This window comes from Aphelocoma coerulescens, chromosome 2 (genome assembly GCF_041296385.1).
Source record: "Aphelocoma coerulescens isolate FSJ_1873_10779 chromosome 2, UR_Acoe_1.0, whole genome shotgun sequence".
In the NCBI taxonomy this organism is placed as follows: domain Eukaryota; kingdom Metazoa; phylum Chordata; class Aves; order Passeriformes; family Corvidae; genus Aphelocoma; species Aphelocoma coerulescens.
Window position 1 is genome coordinate 55,803,267 of NC_091015.1, and position 15,419 is coordinate 55,818,685.

General features: G+C 36.4%; 1 protein-coding gene across 1 annotated transcript in view; it reads right to left on the reverse strand.

Annotated features, from left to right (window-relative positions):
• Window positions 1-637: 637 nt before the first annotated feature.
• The window catches only part of DPY19L1 (dpy-19 like C-mannosyltransferase 1), a 44,332-nt gene continuing 29,550 nt past the window's right edge, over window positions 638-15,419 (reverse strand). Inside the window, exons 15-23 of the mRNA XM_069007601.1 lie at window positions 14,962-15,063; window positions 14,182-14,253; window positions 12,673-12,722; window positions 12,016-12,040; window positions 10,347-10,466; window positions 4,832-5,006; window positions 3,950-4,049; window positions 2,387-2,512; window positions 638-1,331 (exon numbers count right to left, since the gene is read on the reverse strand). Of these exons, the coding sequence (XP_068863702.1) occupies window positions 1,175-1,331; window positions 2,387-2,512; window positions 3,950-4,049; window positions 4,832-5,006; window positions 10,347-10,466; window positions 12,016-12,040; window positions 12,673-12,722; window positions 14,182-14,253; window positions 14,962-15,063 (927 nt within the window). The 3' untranslated portion in view covers window positions 638-1,174. The remainder of the gene's footprint in view (window positions 1,332-2,386; window positions 2,513-3,949; window positions 4,050-4,831; window positions 5,007-10,346; window positions 10,467-12,015; window positions 12,041-12,672; window positions 12,723-14,181; window positions 14,254-14,961; window positions 15,064-15,419) is intronic.

Genomic DNA, 15,419 nt, shown 5'->3' on the forward strand with positions numbered 1-15,419 from the left:
CTCCCTCACCCTCTCAATAAAACAGATTTTAAAAAAATAAGACGTTTTAGAATACTGATCAGTTGTTATACTACTACTTTATCACAGGTTTCCATTTAATTGACACTGTTACAGGCGTGATGGATGTTGTTCCTATAACATCCAGGCTCACCAGATGTTATTAGGGCTAAAAAGACCAGTCATACCAATAGACTGATGTGAACAAAAAAACTGAGCTTTTGAAACAAATCCAAACCATGAATGATACACGGCGAAACATCAGACCTTAGAAGTGTTATGCTGTGGAATCACAATTACTGTGACAGCTCCCAACGGCAATAAACACACAAAAATTCTACCAAGTCAGGTAAACAACTAAAGGGTGTCCCCGCACTGGGTATCTCGCAAAGTGAGTTCTCTAATATCTAATTATAATACTGGTGGGACATCAAGATGATAGAAAAAGAGCAGAACCAGTCCAATAACGCTGGAGCAATTATACCCACACAACTGACTACACCCATATCACAACTGGGATAAATTTCACTTTTCTTTAATGCTGATGATGAACTCCAGGCAGGATCTAATAAATGGGGAAAGGAAAAGGGCATTAAATTTTGAAAGTAATTTCTTATCAAGTTAGGCGCTGAAGGTCTAGTTAAGGCAGTGAAGGATTTATTTTAGTATCTTTCTAAGGCTATGACAGATTTTTCCTGAATAAAGCATTTTCCCTTAAGAATTTCATGTATATTATGCCAGCTTATTCTGAATGCATAAGAATGCTAAAAACCCTTGGACACTGAGAAGCTAAACTATTGCTTACTGCAAATATTACCCTTATTAGTCTTCTTTTTTAATATCAATAGGATTCCAATAACATGCACCAAAAAAATGAAGCTTCAAGTCCACCTACGAACTTTTCCATAGCTACTTTTAGCTCTTTTTGGATCAGTGTTAAATAAAATGTGCAAACATATAATCATTTGCATAGCAAATCTCAAGGGACTGACCCTGAAATAGAAATTCAAACTGTTAGGTTTAAGATATTTCTATAATCAGAATTCACTTAAGATGGTAAAAAATAAAATACACATTTTTCCATTTTAAGTCTAGTAAAAAAGGTATTTCTGATTTAGAATTCTTACAGTTACTAGTTTAAAGATTTGAAAGACTGATGCTTCATTGCATTGAAATGTTATTCCTTCGGAATTTTCAAGACTCTGTAATTGCTATTTTCAAATACTGTGATGAAATATGGCCTGGAATCCTTGCTCATAAGGGTACATAAAGGAATTTTTCCTCTATTAGCAGGATCTTCGACATCCCAAATTTCAGGCATACTGCAGCCAGGCCTAAAAAAGAGGAATATGAAAAGAGAAATGAAAAAATGCCATAAAAAACCGATGAAGCTTGCCTCATAGTGCTCCATGAATACTTGATTGTGCCATCTGTATTTTTTTAAGTTTGTCTTTATACTAGAAAAATTATCAGATTACAAAATCAATAAATATAGTAGTAATTTTAAAATAGTATTGAGAATGTGTAAAATGCATCTGGCTTTTGTAGTTATGTAATTAATAAAGAATTAATTTGGAGGTGGAAGCACATAAAACAACTCAAATTATACAATATATTATACATTACCAGGGGCCCTTAAATCTTCTTATAAAATGGAGGGTGGTATACAACATTCCTAACATTTCTAAAGAAAACTCAGGAAATAAAACACCTTAAAGTAGTAACTCCTTGCTTTTTATAAAAGATCATAGCCAACATAAATTCCCTGTACAGCTATCTTTCAAAGGTAGATTTACTGACAATTTTCCAATTTTAACAAAGATAATAGCAAAGAAATTGAACAGATGCATTTAATTTTATTCTAAATGAAAAGAAAATAGAATCAAAAATCCAAACTAATTGTGTTCCGGAGGCCAGAAAGAGAAATCAAGGGGAGAGGAAGGGGAAGAAAAAGCATAGCTCTTTCTGAAGAACAGCTTAAATGTGACAAAATTTTTAGTGACTATTAGTGGTCGTAATATTTTGGTGCTCCAATTAGCTTTTACTCTGCACCTTTTATTCATACTAGGCTTTCATTATACACACACATCTGTTCTTGTCATCAGAGAATAATGACTTCTTTCCTTTGTAAATCTCCTCAGTGTTTTACAGTGAAGTTTAAAAATACATACAACACAGCTTTCCAGGTGCACACAAAGAACAAAAAGTTGTTTATGAGGGTTAAGTCAATTACACCAATAACTATCTAGAGATGCTGGACAAAAATGTATGCTGACACTTTTAATAAATAAAGTACAAATCAACACTTCCAAACTACCACTTGATATGAATCTTAGACTACATATTTGAGGGGTGTATTATTCTTATGAGAAAGAAGGAGATTACTCACTTTTTTCTGCTTACACACAATGACTCTTCAAGAATGTAGTAATTCACTCCTAGTTTTATCAAATCCCTTTTTACTTGGTTTGCAGGTTTTCGACTGTACATGGAATACACTACTTTAGTTCTGGCCCTTCAAAAAGAAGAATCTAAGTTAGCTGCAATATAGCATGAAAATGTAAGCTTTAACCTTAGACTGGAGAGAAAGGCTTTTTTATTTCACAAGGTAACTATGCAAAAGCAAAGTTTACATTAATAGTGCCATTTGCTAAAGTGTGATTATGTCTTCACAAATATAATGATTCCAAGAAGAACATATACAGCCCTTTGGTTTTTCTGTAGCAGGAGACAACTAACAAGATCCATGATTACTGTGAACTGAAAGTGTAAAGATATCAAAGCAATGCATTCACCATGTAATACTCAAGGCTAGAAATGACCTTGCCTGGACTGGAGATGATCAGAAGGAATCAATCCTCTGCCAAGTCTCCACAAAAGATCACCCTCATTGTGTCACTATGGTCACACTGCCCTTGCTGGGACATTTTGAAATGTGGAGCACAAGACCTGGAGTCTGCCTACTGTGATCAAGCAAAATCAGCCCTTGGACACCATGATCCTGTTCTGGAAGCAGACGACCTTTAGGGTCCCTCCAACCCAGGCCAGTCCCTATCACATCCAGTAATGTCCTCCTCTGAATGTGTAATGCATGACACTGTTAAGTCCCATTCAGTTTCTGATACTTGATACAGGTATTGCCTGCACCTTATTTTCCCCACACATGCCCTGTCCTGTGTCTTTGTAACTAGGATAGAATATTTCAGTTCAAAGGAACCTACAGTGATCATCCAAATCCCTCTGTGACCAACTCAGGGCTGACCAAAAGTTAAAGCCAGTTAATGCCAGGCAGAGAAATAAATACATAAAGCATATAAAATGAATCCCTGCCCTTTCTCTTTTACCCTACCTTGCTGTTTTCTTGTTGTGTTGGAGTTTTTTTAAGCAGTTTCACCAAATTAACAAAAAAATGATTAATTATTAAATTTAGTAAAAGAAATTCATGACCTTTTCAGATAAATCAATTTCCATTTAGGCAAATGTCCTGATCTTGAAAATAACAAGAGTACAAATCTCAGTAACTCCATTACAAAATTTCAGCTTCAATAATTAACCAATTATCACAAAAAATGACAGCCAATCACAGAAAGCTAACAAACATAAATAAACTGGCTATCTTGGGAAAAAAAAATCGTATCTTTCTACAATGTCAGGAGTAACTAGAATGAAGAAAGGATATAATTGTACAGCTTAAATCCAATTCCTTAATTTTTATCCTGGCTTTTTTGTATGTAAGTTTGAAACCATATCTCTCCCTGGAGTGTATCCTTTCTGAGGAACACAAATCCTCAAGAAATAATGCATGAGTTTTCAATCTGACTGAAATAACAAATTCACTTCTATGAGGTTTTAACAAATTTTACAACATAACCTGATGCCATTCCTACTGTGCATTACAAACATTATGAGAATGAATAGCAGATACCAACAAAACATCAACTGCAAAACTTACCTTAATCCTGCATCTTCATAGTGAGGATGATTTACAATAGGACGAAGTGTAGACAATTTAACACTTGCCATTGTAGGCATTGCTCCTGCAAAAACTGCATCTGAAACACACAATCAAAGGCATTTTTGAAATGAGGAATTGAACAGTTAGAGAAGCAATTCAAATACTTGAACAGTAATCCTGTAGAAAAACCGTGAAGAGGGTAGGGTACTCCTTTTTAAAAGGACGTACATGGGCATCAATAGGAAATGCAGAAAAATCAGTTTTTTAGTTTGTTTTTTTTTTTTAACCTTGAACTCAATATAAGCCACTAGATAACGAAGCATCTAAGAATGGAGATTTAATGCATCTTATTTTTCTTGAGTGGGTAGAACAACATATTCATTATAACAACACACTATTTTTGTCACTTCTTTCACCAGTGTTAAATGGGCAATAAAATCTCAGTCCACCATGGCTTTGACCTGTTTTCCTTCTAACAAGGCAACTACTTTGTTTCCAACCAGTTTTCTGACATGTTTTAGGAAAAGGAAGGGTGCAACCACAACACACATACATTTTTAATTCTCTTCTAGCAAAATGGTGATCATGGACCCACATACAGGACCAGTGTCATTTAAGTAAAAATTTGTTTTAATTGGACTTAGCAAAGATGCTTTTGTTGCAAATACTACACCCAATGGTTAGAACCTCCAGATTAGTAGCCTGGAGTCTAACAAAGCAAGCTTTTGGTGCTTCTTTATCATTGGAGATAGCTTTTATGTGGACAAGTAGACATAACAAAGCCACAGACAGTAGCAATACCTCTGCGGTCATTCATGACAGGTTCCATGGCTCTATCTCACAGTAAATGGGGACATCCTATATTATTAAATAGTTTACCTTGTCTGGTATTGACTTTTATCCACTCTAAAAGTTCTTCCTGTGGCAAATTGCTAAATTCTCCCATTATGTTCCACTGAGTTCGAAGGTTTGCAGATCCCTCTATTGTCATCAATGCTAAAATAGCAAAGACCAATGTTTTGGGCTGGATTTTATAGAAGAGCCATCCAAACAACTGAAATGCAAGAATCAATTAATTCCTCAACAGTTCTGTAATGTTGTATGCAGAACAATTCATTTTTATTTCTCTACAAGGAACCTAACATATGTTACGCTATGAAACATCTCTGCTATTGCTTCTCCACAAAGCTTCAGATTATAATTCATAGTATTATAATTCAGAATATAGCAATATAATATTATATACAATCTATATTATATTTCAGAATATAATTCCTAAGAATTATTCACGTTTAACAAATATTGCACATTACATTTGCAATTCTAAATGAATAAAAAAAAAAATTTAAAATCACATTAATGTGAACTTTTAAAGTTGTAGCTCAAATGTCAAAATCTGCAAGTAAAGATGATTCAGTAAAGCTAACTGGACTTTTACAGTACTGTATCTCCAGTTTACATTTAGAGTTTTTATCTGCAGTATGCAGATTAGAGATTATACTGCAAACTTCTGAAACATCAGAAAAACAGACGTGGGGATAACAAGTTTAATGCTGCTTTAAATCCTACTCTTTCCTTTCTTGAACTGGGACTTGCATTGTTTCCTAAAGGCAATTTGCTGGAGGCTTTAAGCAAATATTCATAAATATGTGAAATGGTATTTAAAAGAAGTAGTACTAAATTTGCTGTGTTGAAGCTTAATTTGAGCAGGAACACTTTATCTCACCCATATCTGACCTAATCTTAAATAAGAAAGTATAAATTACATTTTTTCCCAAGCTATTTTTAATGAGAAGGCTTCACACATCAGAAATATCAAACCCGCACTAATTGGATACACTTCATTCATAGTAACATTACCTGTTGTTTTTTTTTAATTAAAGCATGAGACAATAAAATAAAGTCTCTCAACAGAAGCTCCCACTAGGCTGACTACACCAATTACGTAGTGTGTGTTATCTTTCTTATAAACTAACCACAAACTACCTCAGATTATTAAAATTCTCCAGCCACCTCTCCAAAAATACAGCGTACGCTACTCTCATCCTTAAAGACTCACTAAACATTCTAAGAAGAACAGCAATACTATCCAGGGCAAGTTAATGTACCAAATAGGCCTCACCACTGTGTGGATCTGGAAGGATGAAGTGAAATGAATTAATTTGTAGGCTGTGCTACATAAGCAAACCTCCTTTTTACCAACAGTTGCAAAAATGTCACTTCATGGACATGTTAGAACTTTGACAGTTCCCCAGCTTTTCAAATCAAAGACAGTTACAGTACTGTCACGCTTTTATAAAACCTCATTGATGTTCAAAGCCTCTGAATTTAGCATTTTGTTTTGTTTACATAAGGAGCCTAGAATGGTTGAATATATATATAATGCAAAAGAAGAAGCTTTCATGGGATGCTCTTCCTTATGTGTTTTGGTTTTTTTTATCAATTCAAGGTTTTCAGTTGTTCTGTTTTTTTGTTTTTTTTCAAAATGAATACTTTAAGTCTTTCTCCAGCTATTTTATTTTGTTTTCAAAATGTTCATTTAGGATAATAAAATTTCTCCTATAAAAAAGAGGAAATGTGTGGATGTAAATGGTTAAATGTCTGAACAGAAACAACAGCAAAATTTGGGTCTAACTCGAAGCACAAACAGTAAATTAGATGAGAAAACTGAATTGAGCCCTAATTTAATAACTCCTATTTGTTCAGCTTAAGAGAAGTAAAGGTTCTAATCACAGGTTTCTAATACTTAAAATGCAGTTGTACAGAAGAAGGGAGTTACTCCCTTTGCAAAGATGCGCTATTTTATATTTTTATTTTATTAAAAATCCTTTCTTGAAAATGTTATAAAGTGAATTACTTTCCAATGAAAAATCAACATTAGGTCACTTCTTTTCACCAGAAAGCATTCCAGACAATGAAAATATTCTTTATTAAAAAAAGAACATTATCATTTTTATTGCCCATCAGCTGCCAGAAGCTGCTGGTAATGGGAAAATGGGAAGTGCAGGGATTCATGCAGTGGGCTGAAAGAACACAACATACAAAATTTCTTGTCCATATGCAAATAATAATTTTTAGCCTCAAAATAAATTAGATATACTAACATAACACTGCAGACAAACTTTCATGGTCTGCTAGATGAAAGCATAGTGTTGGCCTCAATCACAGTAAGACAACTGCCTATGTTAAATTTGCTTAAATTCTTCTTGCATCTATAAAACCAAATTGTCACTTATTAACTTATACTTCATTCAAACATCTAAAACTTTATCCAGTGATAAATGTACTGAGTGTTAATTGATCATTTGGTCACAAGTCCCATCTTCCCCTTCTCAACTTCCTCCATCCAAGAAATTCTGGATCAGTACTGCACATACAGTCAGATTTTTCAGCCTCAAAAAAATACTTCTGCTCAGCAGCAAGTAGGATAGAAAAGCTCATTTAAAACCACTTGATAATTTCCTGGCCCTACAAAAACAAACCAACCAAAACAAGAACAAAAAAAAAAGTTTTCTTATTGCTTGCTTAAGTCTTAGAAGTGATCTGCTCAGTGGTGGCTCAACAGCCTTAAGGGCCAGTGTTTCTCTATCATGCTGAAGCCAGTCCTGTACTACTTGGAGGATTACCAGCCTCTCCCTACTAAAGAAAGCACACATCAATCAGACCAGAAAAGAATCCAGCTTGTCTTCTATGGGTATCAATCAGCACCAACCCAGGGAATACATTGAACAGGCAAAAGAACTTCCACTAACAACAGGACAAGGAAATAGATTTTATTTTCACTTAGACTGTGTTCACCTAAAGTTGGGTTCACTTGAACACTTCTCCTAAGGCCCAAGCCAGGGCCAGGATATTCCCAGGCTGTATTATATAGGGCTGCTGGTCATTTAGCCCCTTCTGCACAAAACAAATGTCTGAACTACAGCAATCTAAAAGCCCTTCCCTAGCACTCATGACCTATTTCCTTCAAGCCAACTACGCCTCCATGATGCTGCAATGAAGGAAGCAAAAGTCACCGGACCAGAGTCACCTGGTCCAGCAGGGGTATCTCCCAGAACAGCTTATCATGTGCAACTGCAGCTCCCTGAGAAGCTTACTCTCACTCTACAATAGGAAACAGCAGAACAACCAAAGGGCCAAAACACAGTTGGAAGCAGCAGAAAATAAAATATCGACAAAATACGCTGAACCTGTCCTCCCTTCCAAAATTTACAAACTAATGATGGGGCATCCTCTAAGATCCAACACACAACAATTATGCATCAGCATTCACTAACTGGCCTGATGACCTCAGCTGCAGTTCTAAACACCCACAACAATCCAGGAAGAATTACTGAAATGCTATTACTCAGGTGCTTAAAAAAAAAAAATCAGTACAGATTTTACAGTGGCACAAAACATATAAATATTTCTATTTCTGAACTTCACTACAGAACTTTACTACTACTACTACTACCACCACCATCACCACAACCAACAGGGCAGAAAAGCCCATAAAGAAACACATAGTTAAAAAAAGAACTAAGAGCAAATCAACTTTGGACATAATTAATTTAAATCGTAATTGTTATCTAGAAATTGCACGTTAAAAGAATATTTTATCATTTTGTTTTTCTGACTTTTCAAAAGCAGCTTCATTTCAAGTTACTCAGAAACACCTTATGAAAGGTCACTAAGAAAAATAACCAGTGCAACTGTTATTGCTTAAACAACCAGACCACCTAAGAGGATGTCAGTATTTCAAGAACAGCTAAGAGCTGGAAAACCGAACACCTGTGAATCTTCCAGAATAGCAAGCATGTAGAGGAAATTCCTAAGTCCCAGTACTCAATTACAAGGTGTCTAAAGAAAGAGGTTTCGACAATTTCTTAGCATTTTATATTGTAACTGTACAGATTCATTTGATGTTGGCAAACACTCAGCACTTTCACCCAGGCCAAATAAATCAGGCATCAAGAAATGGATGAGCACAAACATTTAAGCAGCCTGATACTGTGTAACTTGTCCAGTGTTATGAAGAACTGCCCTTCCCTAAAGATCATTCAGGAAGCAACTTAGTTTTCTGGAAAACAATCCTTTGCTCAGCTGGCTTAACGAGACAGCTTTCTCCTCTTTGCATAATCCTGTCTCATTCACTGATCTTCCAGTTGTTTGACACATCAAACAGCTGCTTCACAGACAGGAACTGCCTTCACCACACCACCCTAGCTCACCTTTAGACACTTTCTACAAAATCACAGTGCAGTGCAGGGTGACAGGGACCTCAGAAGATTCAGCCCTGATGCTTGAGCAGGGTCACCCAGAGCCAAGTGCCCAGGTCCACATCAAGACAGCTTCTGAATACCTCCAAGGACGGAGACTCCACCACCTCCCTGGGCAACCTGTGCCAGCGCTTATCACCCTCACAGTGAAGAAGTTTCCAGATGTTCAGAGAGAACTGCCTGTGTTTCAGCCTGTGCCCATTACCTCTGGTCCTGTCACTGGGCACCACGTGAAAGACTCTGCCATTCCTCCCCGTTCTGTACCATCAGCAAACCTGCTGAGGCTACACTCTGCCCCATCATTCAGTCCATTACCAAAGCCTCTGAACAGTCTCGGACACAGCACTGACCCCTCAGGTTACTGGCCTTCAACCAGATTTTGTACCACTGATCATCCCTCTCTAGGCCCAGCTGTTCAGTTTCCAATCTACCTCCCTGCCTGATTCCCAGACAAAGGACTACTTAGCCTACTTTTGCTGCATGTTCAAAGCTTTTAAAACAGCTATTTAAATACAGATTTAATCACATTCACTTCTCAAAAACACAGATAATGAAACATGGAAAGCCTATTCTAGGACCTTTTATATCTGGAGGACATCTAGTAACATTTAATGTTATAGATGATTTCAAAGTAGAAAGATGAAATCTGAGTTAGGCATATGACTTTTGATTTTTAAGACTGAAATGCTTTCAACATGCAAGACTTCAAATGAGACTTCTGGAAAGAATTAATAGACAAAAAATATGCAAGGCAATAAGCTCTGAAGAGCTGTGAAAACACAGCGTAAACAAAATCCAACGCTGGATAAAATTAATAGTCAATAAAAACTTGCAGTGGCATAGAGGTGTGCAAACACAGTAAAACCTAGTATATGTCTCCCTGTGCTCAAGCTCAATGCACAGCATGTTGACTTCTATCATAATGCAGTTGGACAAGTTGCATAAAACAACACTTTTGCTTTATTTGGGAAGAGGGGAGAATGGAACCATTTTTTGTCAGGCCATATAATCTGGTTTATTTTTATCAGGTACTCTCAGATTCAGCAATTACACATAGAGAAATCTGCTTTAGGACAAGTATCTGTGTAATACTGTTAAGTATTGAGATAGCTACAGGATGAAAGAGACCTTACCTGTTTTGAACACACCAAGGAAGCCATAATGCACAGATGTGGTGTTAAAAACAGTTTTAGTCTCATGATTAAAATCGCTAGGACACTGTATGCCAACAGCTGCAATGCATGGAATACCAGCTGAAAAGAAAAAAGAAACCACAAGACACAGAAGCGTATTTGCATACTTTTCATTTCTGCCTTAAACATACAACTTCATTTTCAGTATGGCTTAAATGATGAGCTTGTCTGAAGGAGTCCAAGTAAAAGTAAAGATACTCTCATTTTCGATGGTGATAATGCCTTTCTGTTATCTTTTATCTAAAGTGCATATAATATGCTAAGGAATGGAGTAACAGCAAGGATAAACATTAACAATAAAAAAAAAGGAGCTAGAGAAATGGCTAGCTATTTAAAAAATCCTTAGACATTAGCAGGCAATTATATATGTAAAATTTCTTGTATAACTTCTTTATAGATTTTAAGAGACCCTGCTCTTTAGTGCCCAAAATACCCAAGTATGGAATAAAAGAAGGAAATAAGATCACCCTTGATAATCGCACAATCAGAGGCAGCTTGCTTTAGTATTCTAAAAAGCAGAGATGTCACTCACTACTCCTAACATTAATCTACATTACTTGTCAAAGTGCTGTGCTAAATCAGAGGCAGTTTTGCAATCAGTGCTTTTATCTGATTGATTATCATAGAATCATTTAGGTCTGAAAAAATCTCCATGATCAAGTCCACTCATTAATCTAACACTGCTGCATCTACATGTACTTAAATGCCTCCAGGGATGGTGATTTAATGCCTTCCCTGGGCAGCTGGTCTCATTGCCTGACAACACTTTTGGGTGCTTTTCCTAATATCCAATCTAAACCTCCCTTAAGGCAACTTGAGGTTAAACCACGACAGACATCTACAAACTCTCTGGGCCACCTGATCCCAGTTTCACCACTCTCACTGTAGAAAGACTTCTTCCTTACAGCTAGTCTAAATCTACCCAATTGCAGTTTAAAGTCATTATCCCTTGTCCTGTTGGAACAGCCCCTGCTAAAAAGTTGTCCTTGTCTTTCTTATAGATCCACTTTAAGCAATGAAAGGTCTCCCTGCAGCCTTCTCTTCTCCAGGCTGAACAGCCCCAACTCTCTGCCTGTCTTCATAGGAGAGGTGCTCTATCCCTCTGTTTTTGTGGACCTCCTCTGGACCTGCTCTAACAGATCCATGTTCTTCCTGTGCCGAGGGCTTCAGAGCAGGATGCACTACATTGCTTTGCACAATTTTACTAAAAAGAACCATGTGTACTGTTATATTCATTATGGCATATTTCCAAACAGAATTTGAACATTATGTGTCATGTGAAACCCCAGTAAAGGAACCAATCTCCTTCTCAGTCTCCATGTGGAAAATGGAAGGTCCAGCCTAATTTCAGTGTCTTTTTGAACAGCTACAGTAAAAGCCCAAGATTCCTCTCTTGTGCAGTCACCCCCATTAGCTAGTATATTCCTTTGTTCAACATTCCAGAGTTATTCTGGTGACATACCAGACCCAACTGAGATGAGGGAATTAATGATGCAAATACTTAGCTTCAAATAAACTACGTGTATCAGCATCAGCCCACTGCAACCTGCATTTCAATATGGAGTATTTGCATTAACAGGAATAAAATTGTGCAGAAAAAGAATCTTACCTCACCATGGTTAAAACGTTCTTCTCTGAAAAAAATAACCCAAAACCCACCATTATTTATGTACTACAGAAGCACTGGTTTTATTTTAAAAGCGTCTCTAATGGCATTATACAATGCAACTAATCCAGTAAGCATGAGTCAAGTGTCAGGAATTTTTTCACTCTCTATGCAAGCTTTGAAATAAATTGCAAATCAGTAACTATCTTCCTCAATCCCTGTATCTATTTGGAAAACTTGAGTACTGATTTTAGCAGGTTTTTTTAATTACTTCCATGAGATGAAACTCAGGTATCTTTATAACCTGGAAGAAAAATAATAAGGAAAAAAGAATTTGCTTTCACTGTTTACAGTAAAAAAGCAAAAAGGCACATAAATAAATACTGGTTTAGGAACAGAGCAGCAAATAAATAATTAAATACAAAGTCAAGGCATAAATGGGTTAAGATGTCTAAAACAGGTTTAGCAGCTAACCTTAGTTTTATTTCTAATATAAAAATACCATTTATAGCACATCCATTCAGTTACTGAACTGCACATAACCAACCTTTCAAAAACGTCCAACTAATTGTAGAATTCTGAATTATGCAGCATATAGCAAATCAAATGAACTTCCAGCATAAAATTCTGTTTTACATTAAAAAAGAAGACTATACTTACTTTTCATATCGTCCTGTGTGAGACAAGGACCACAGAATATATTTAATTGCCTGAAGAAAACAAGAGACAACAAAAAGTATGAACAAACTTTCAAAAACATTTTGAAGCATTTTCAACATTTGCTAAATTAGACTACACCTGGGTAATCTCTTTTTGAGATAATGCAAAGACAAAAGACATGCAATGTTTTAGCTAAAACTTCTTTTAGAAGATGTTTAATTAGCTAGGCAGTTAGCAGTTATCCCATCTGTTCTTGTGCAAACTGTAAGTTGTTTTTATACAAATTATACATAATCAAATTTACAAAAACAGTTATAAACTCCAGATTTAGTATTCATCAGCTAAATAAAAGAAATTTTTTTTGGCGCTTAACATCAAAGCAAGTTTTATCACTGACTCAGGGCTGGACCTTTGCAAAAATCTTTGTAAAAAGAATACAGAATTTTAAATACATGTTTTTGAAAACCTGTATTTTTTCTATCTGTCTTGGGTTTATGTACCAAGGTTTCAGTAGCAGGGGCAATGCAGGGGTGGCTTCTGTGGGAACAGACTCGGGCCTGGCCCCATGTCAGAGAGAGCCAGATCCAGACATCTTCAAACAAGATGTACCACTGGCCAAAGCTGAACTCATCAGCAACACTGGCAAGGCCTCTACTGGTAACATGTTCACAAAAAGGTAACTCTGCACCAGGTTTAAGAGAGAGCAGTGAGAAAAATGGGAATGAAACAAACCTGAAGTCACCCAGGTCAGTGAAGGACGGGGAAGAGGTGCTCCATGATAACCATGAGATTGCAGCTTTTGGAGAATACCACTGTGATGTAAGGTTTTTTTCCCCCTGGAGCCCCATGAAGGATTACAGTGGACCAGATAAGATATTCACCTGCAGCCTATGAAGGACCCTATGCCAGAGCAGGTGCACATGCCTTGAAGGATGCTGCAACCCACAGAGAGCCCACAAAGAAAAAAGCTCCTGGCAGAACTGCAGCTTATGGACAAGAGCCCACAAAGGAGCACATTTTCTGGAAGGAGCTGTGGAGGACCATTGCTGGAGCAGTCTGTTTCTGAAGAACCGTACCCCATGGAAAGGACCTATCCTGACCCAGTTCTTAAAGGAACTGCAGCCTATGGAAGGGACCCATTGAGCCTGGGGATGAGAGGAAGATGGTTTTAGTTTTGAGTTTGCTTCTTGAAGACCTACTCTATTTTTAATTTACAAAAAATTAAATTTATCTTCCTCAATTCAAGTCTGTTTTGCTCATGACAGTGAACCAGAGAGTGAGCCCCCTGTACTTATCTTAACCTGTGAGACTTTTCTACTCTCCTTTCCCCATCATACTGAAGGTAGGGAATGGGAGCATGGCTTGGCAGGCACCTGGCAGTCAGCAAAGGTTGACCCACCACACCAATTTTTTCCCATCTTAAATAAATAAATAAATAAATAACAATCCCTTCAAAAAAACTGAAATGTAAATTCAAGGTAAAGGTGACTCACTAAATCAATCACTCACCCTTTTGATGATTACCCCAAAAACCACCAGAACAACTGGTAATAGCAGAGTCTTTGTGTATCTTACTGGAGTCTAAAATGGAAATCAACTTCATTAATTGCTTTCCTTCATCTATAATTATTCCAACCACCACCATTTTAAAGAAAATAATATAACGAGCTCTTCCTGAAGTAAAATGTAAATGTAAACTCCACCCAGCAATCATACTAAAGACATAATACTAGGGTCATCAGTAAATTATTTCCAGTTCTTTGGCAAGCCATCCAAAGATGAGAAATAGATTGTATCTCACCTGAATGTGAGTACTATGGGTTGACTAACCTATAAACATTCTAAATGCATATCTAGACACTGATAAACTAAAACAAGTCTATCAATGCCACATTATGAAGCTTCAGTGCTGTTCAGTAGTCTAAACCTACTACATAAGGGCTTTGCAGCTCTCAGTACATTTTCCATATACTCACAACCAGGTACTGAGAGGCCCATAAGATCTTGTTTGCAGAACTGTAACCTTTCATTTATTCCTGAGGAAGCACTTCTTTCATTCAATCAAGCACATTCCTTAGATCCAAAATCAAAACACTGCTTTGGTTTAAGTTCATTTAAATGCAATAAGCCCAGTTAAATTTAGCTTTAGTTCATTAATTTCTCTTTTCACAAGTATGCACTTGAACTTACGATGGCAGAAGGAGGTGTGGTTCTCAAATGTTTTAAGTTACAAATGAAGATAAAGCAAGAAGTTCCCTCTTCCACAATCACATATTTTGACCAAATTACCTCTTTTTCCATGAAGTCAAACTCGGCAGCACAGGTATACATTAATGTATCAAAGTCCTTGTAGCCAATAAACTTAGATTTCAATATATTTCCTATATGAGCCTGGTAGGATATACAGGAAAGAAATACCAAACTGTAGTAAGCAAAAACTGTCCTGTTTTCCACAACAAAATAGTATAAATATGAGAAATTATATTGTATGAGAAATATTTTTAATTAGAGCAGAAGTACATATCACTTACAATATTGTTACAGGAGCATCAAAAATCTACTTCCTGTGTATTAAATAATATCTTTGAGTCTAACACAGATTAGATAGTGTTAAATAAAAAGCAGAAAACAGCAGAAAAAAAGGGTGTTACCACTGTGATTTGATTCAACAAGAGAATAGTTTTGCATAGTTATATTTTAAGATGTGAGCTTCCATTTTTTACCCCTTGATACACACCTGCAGACAG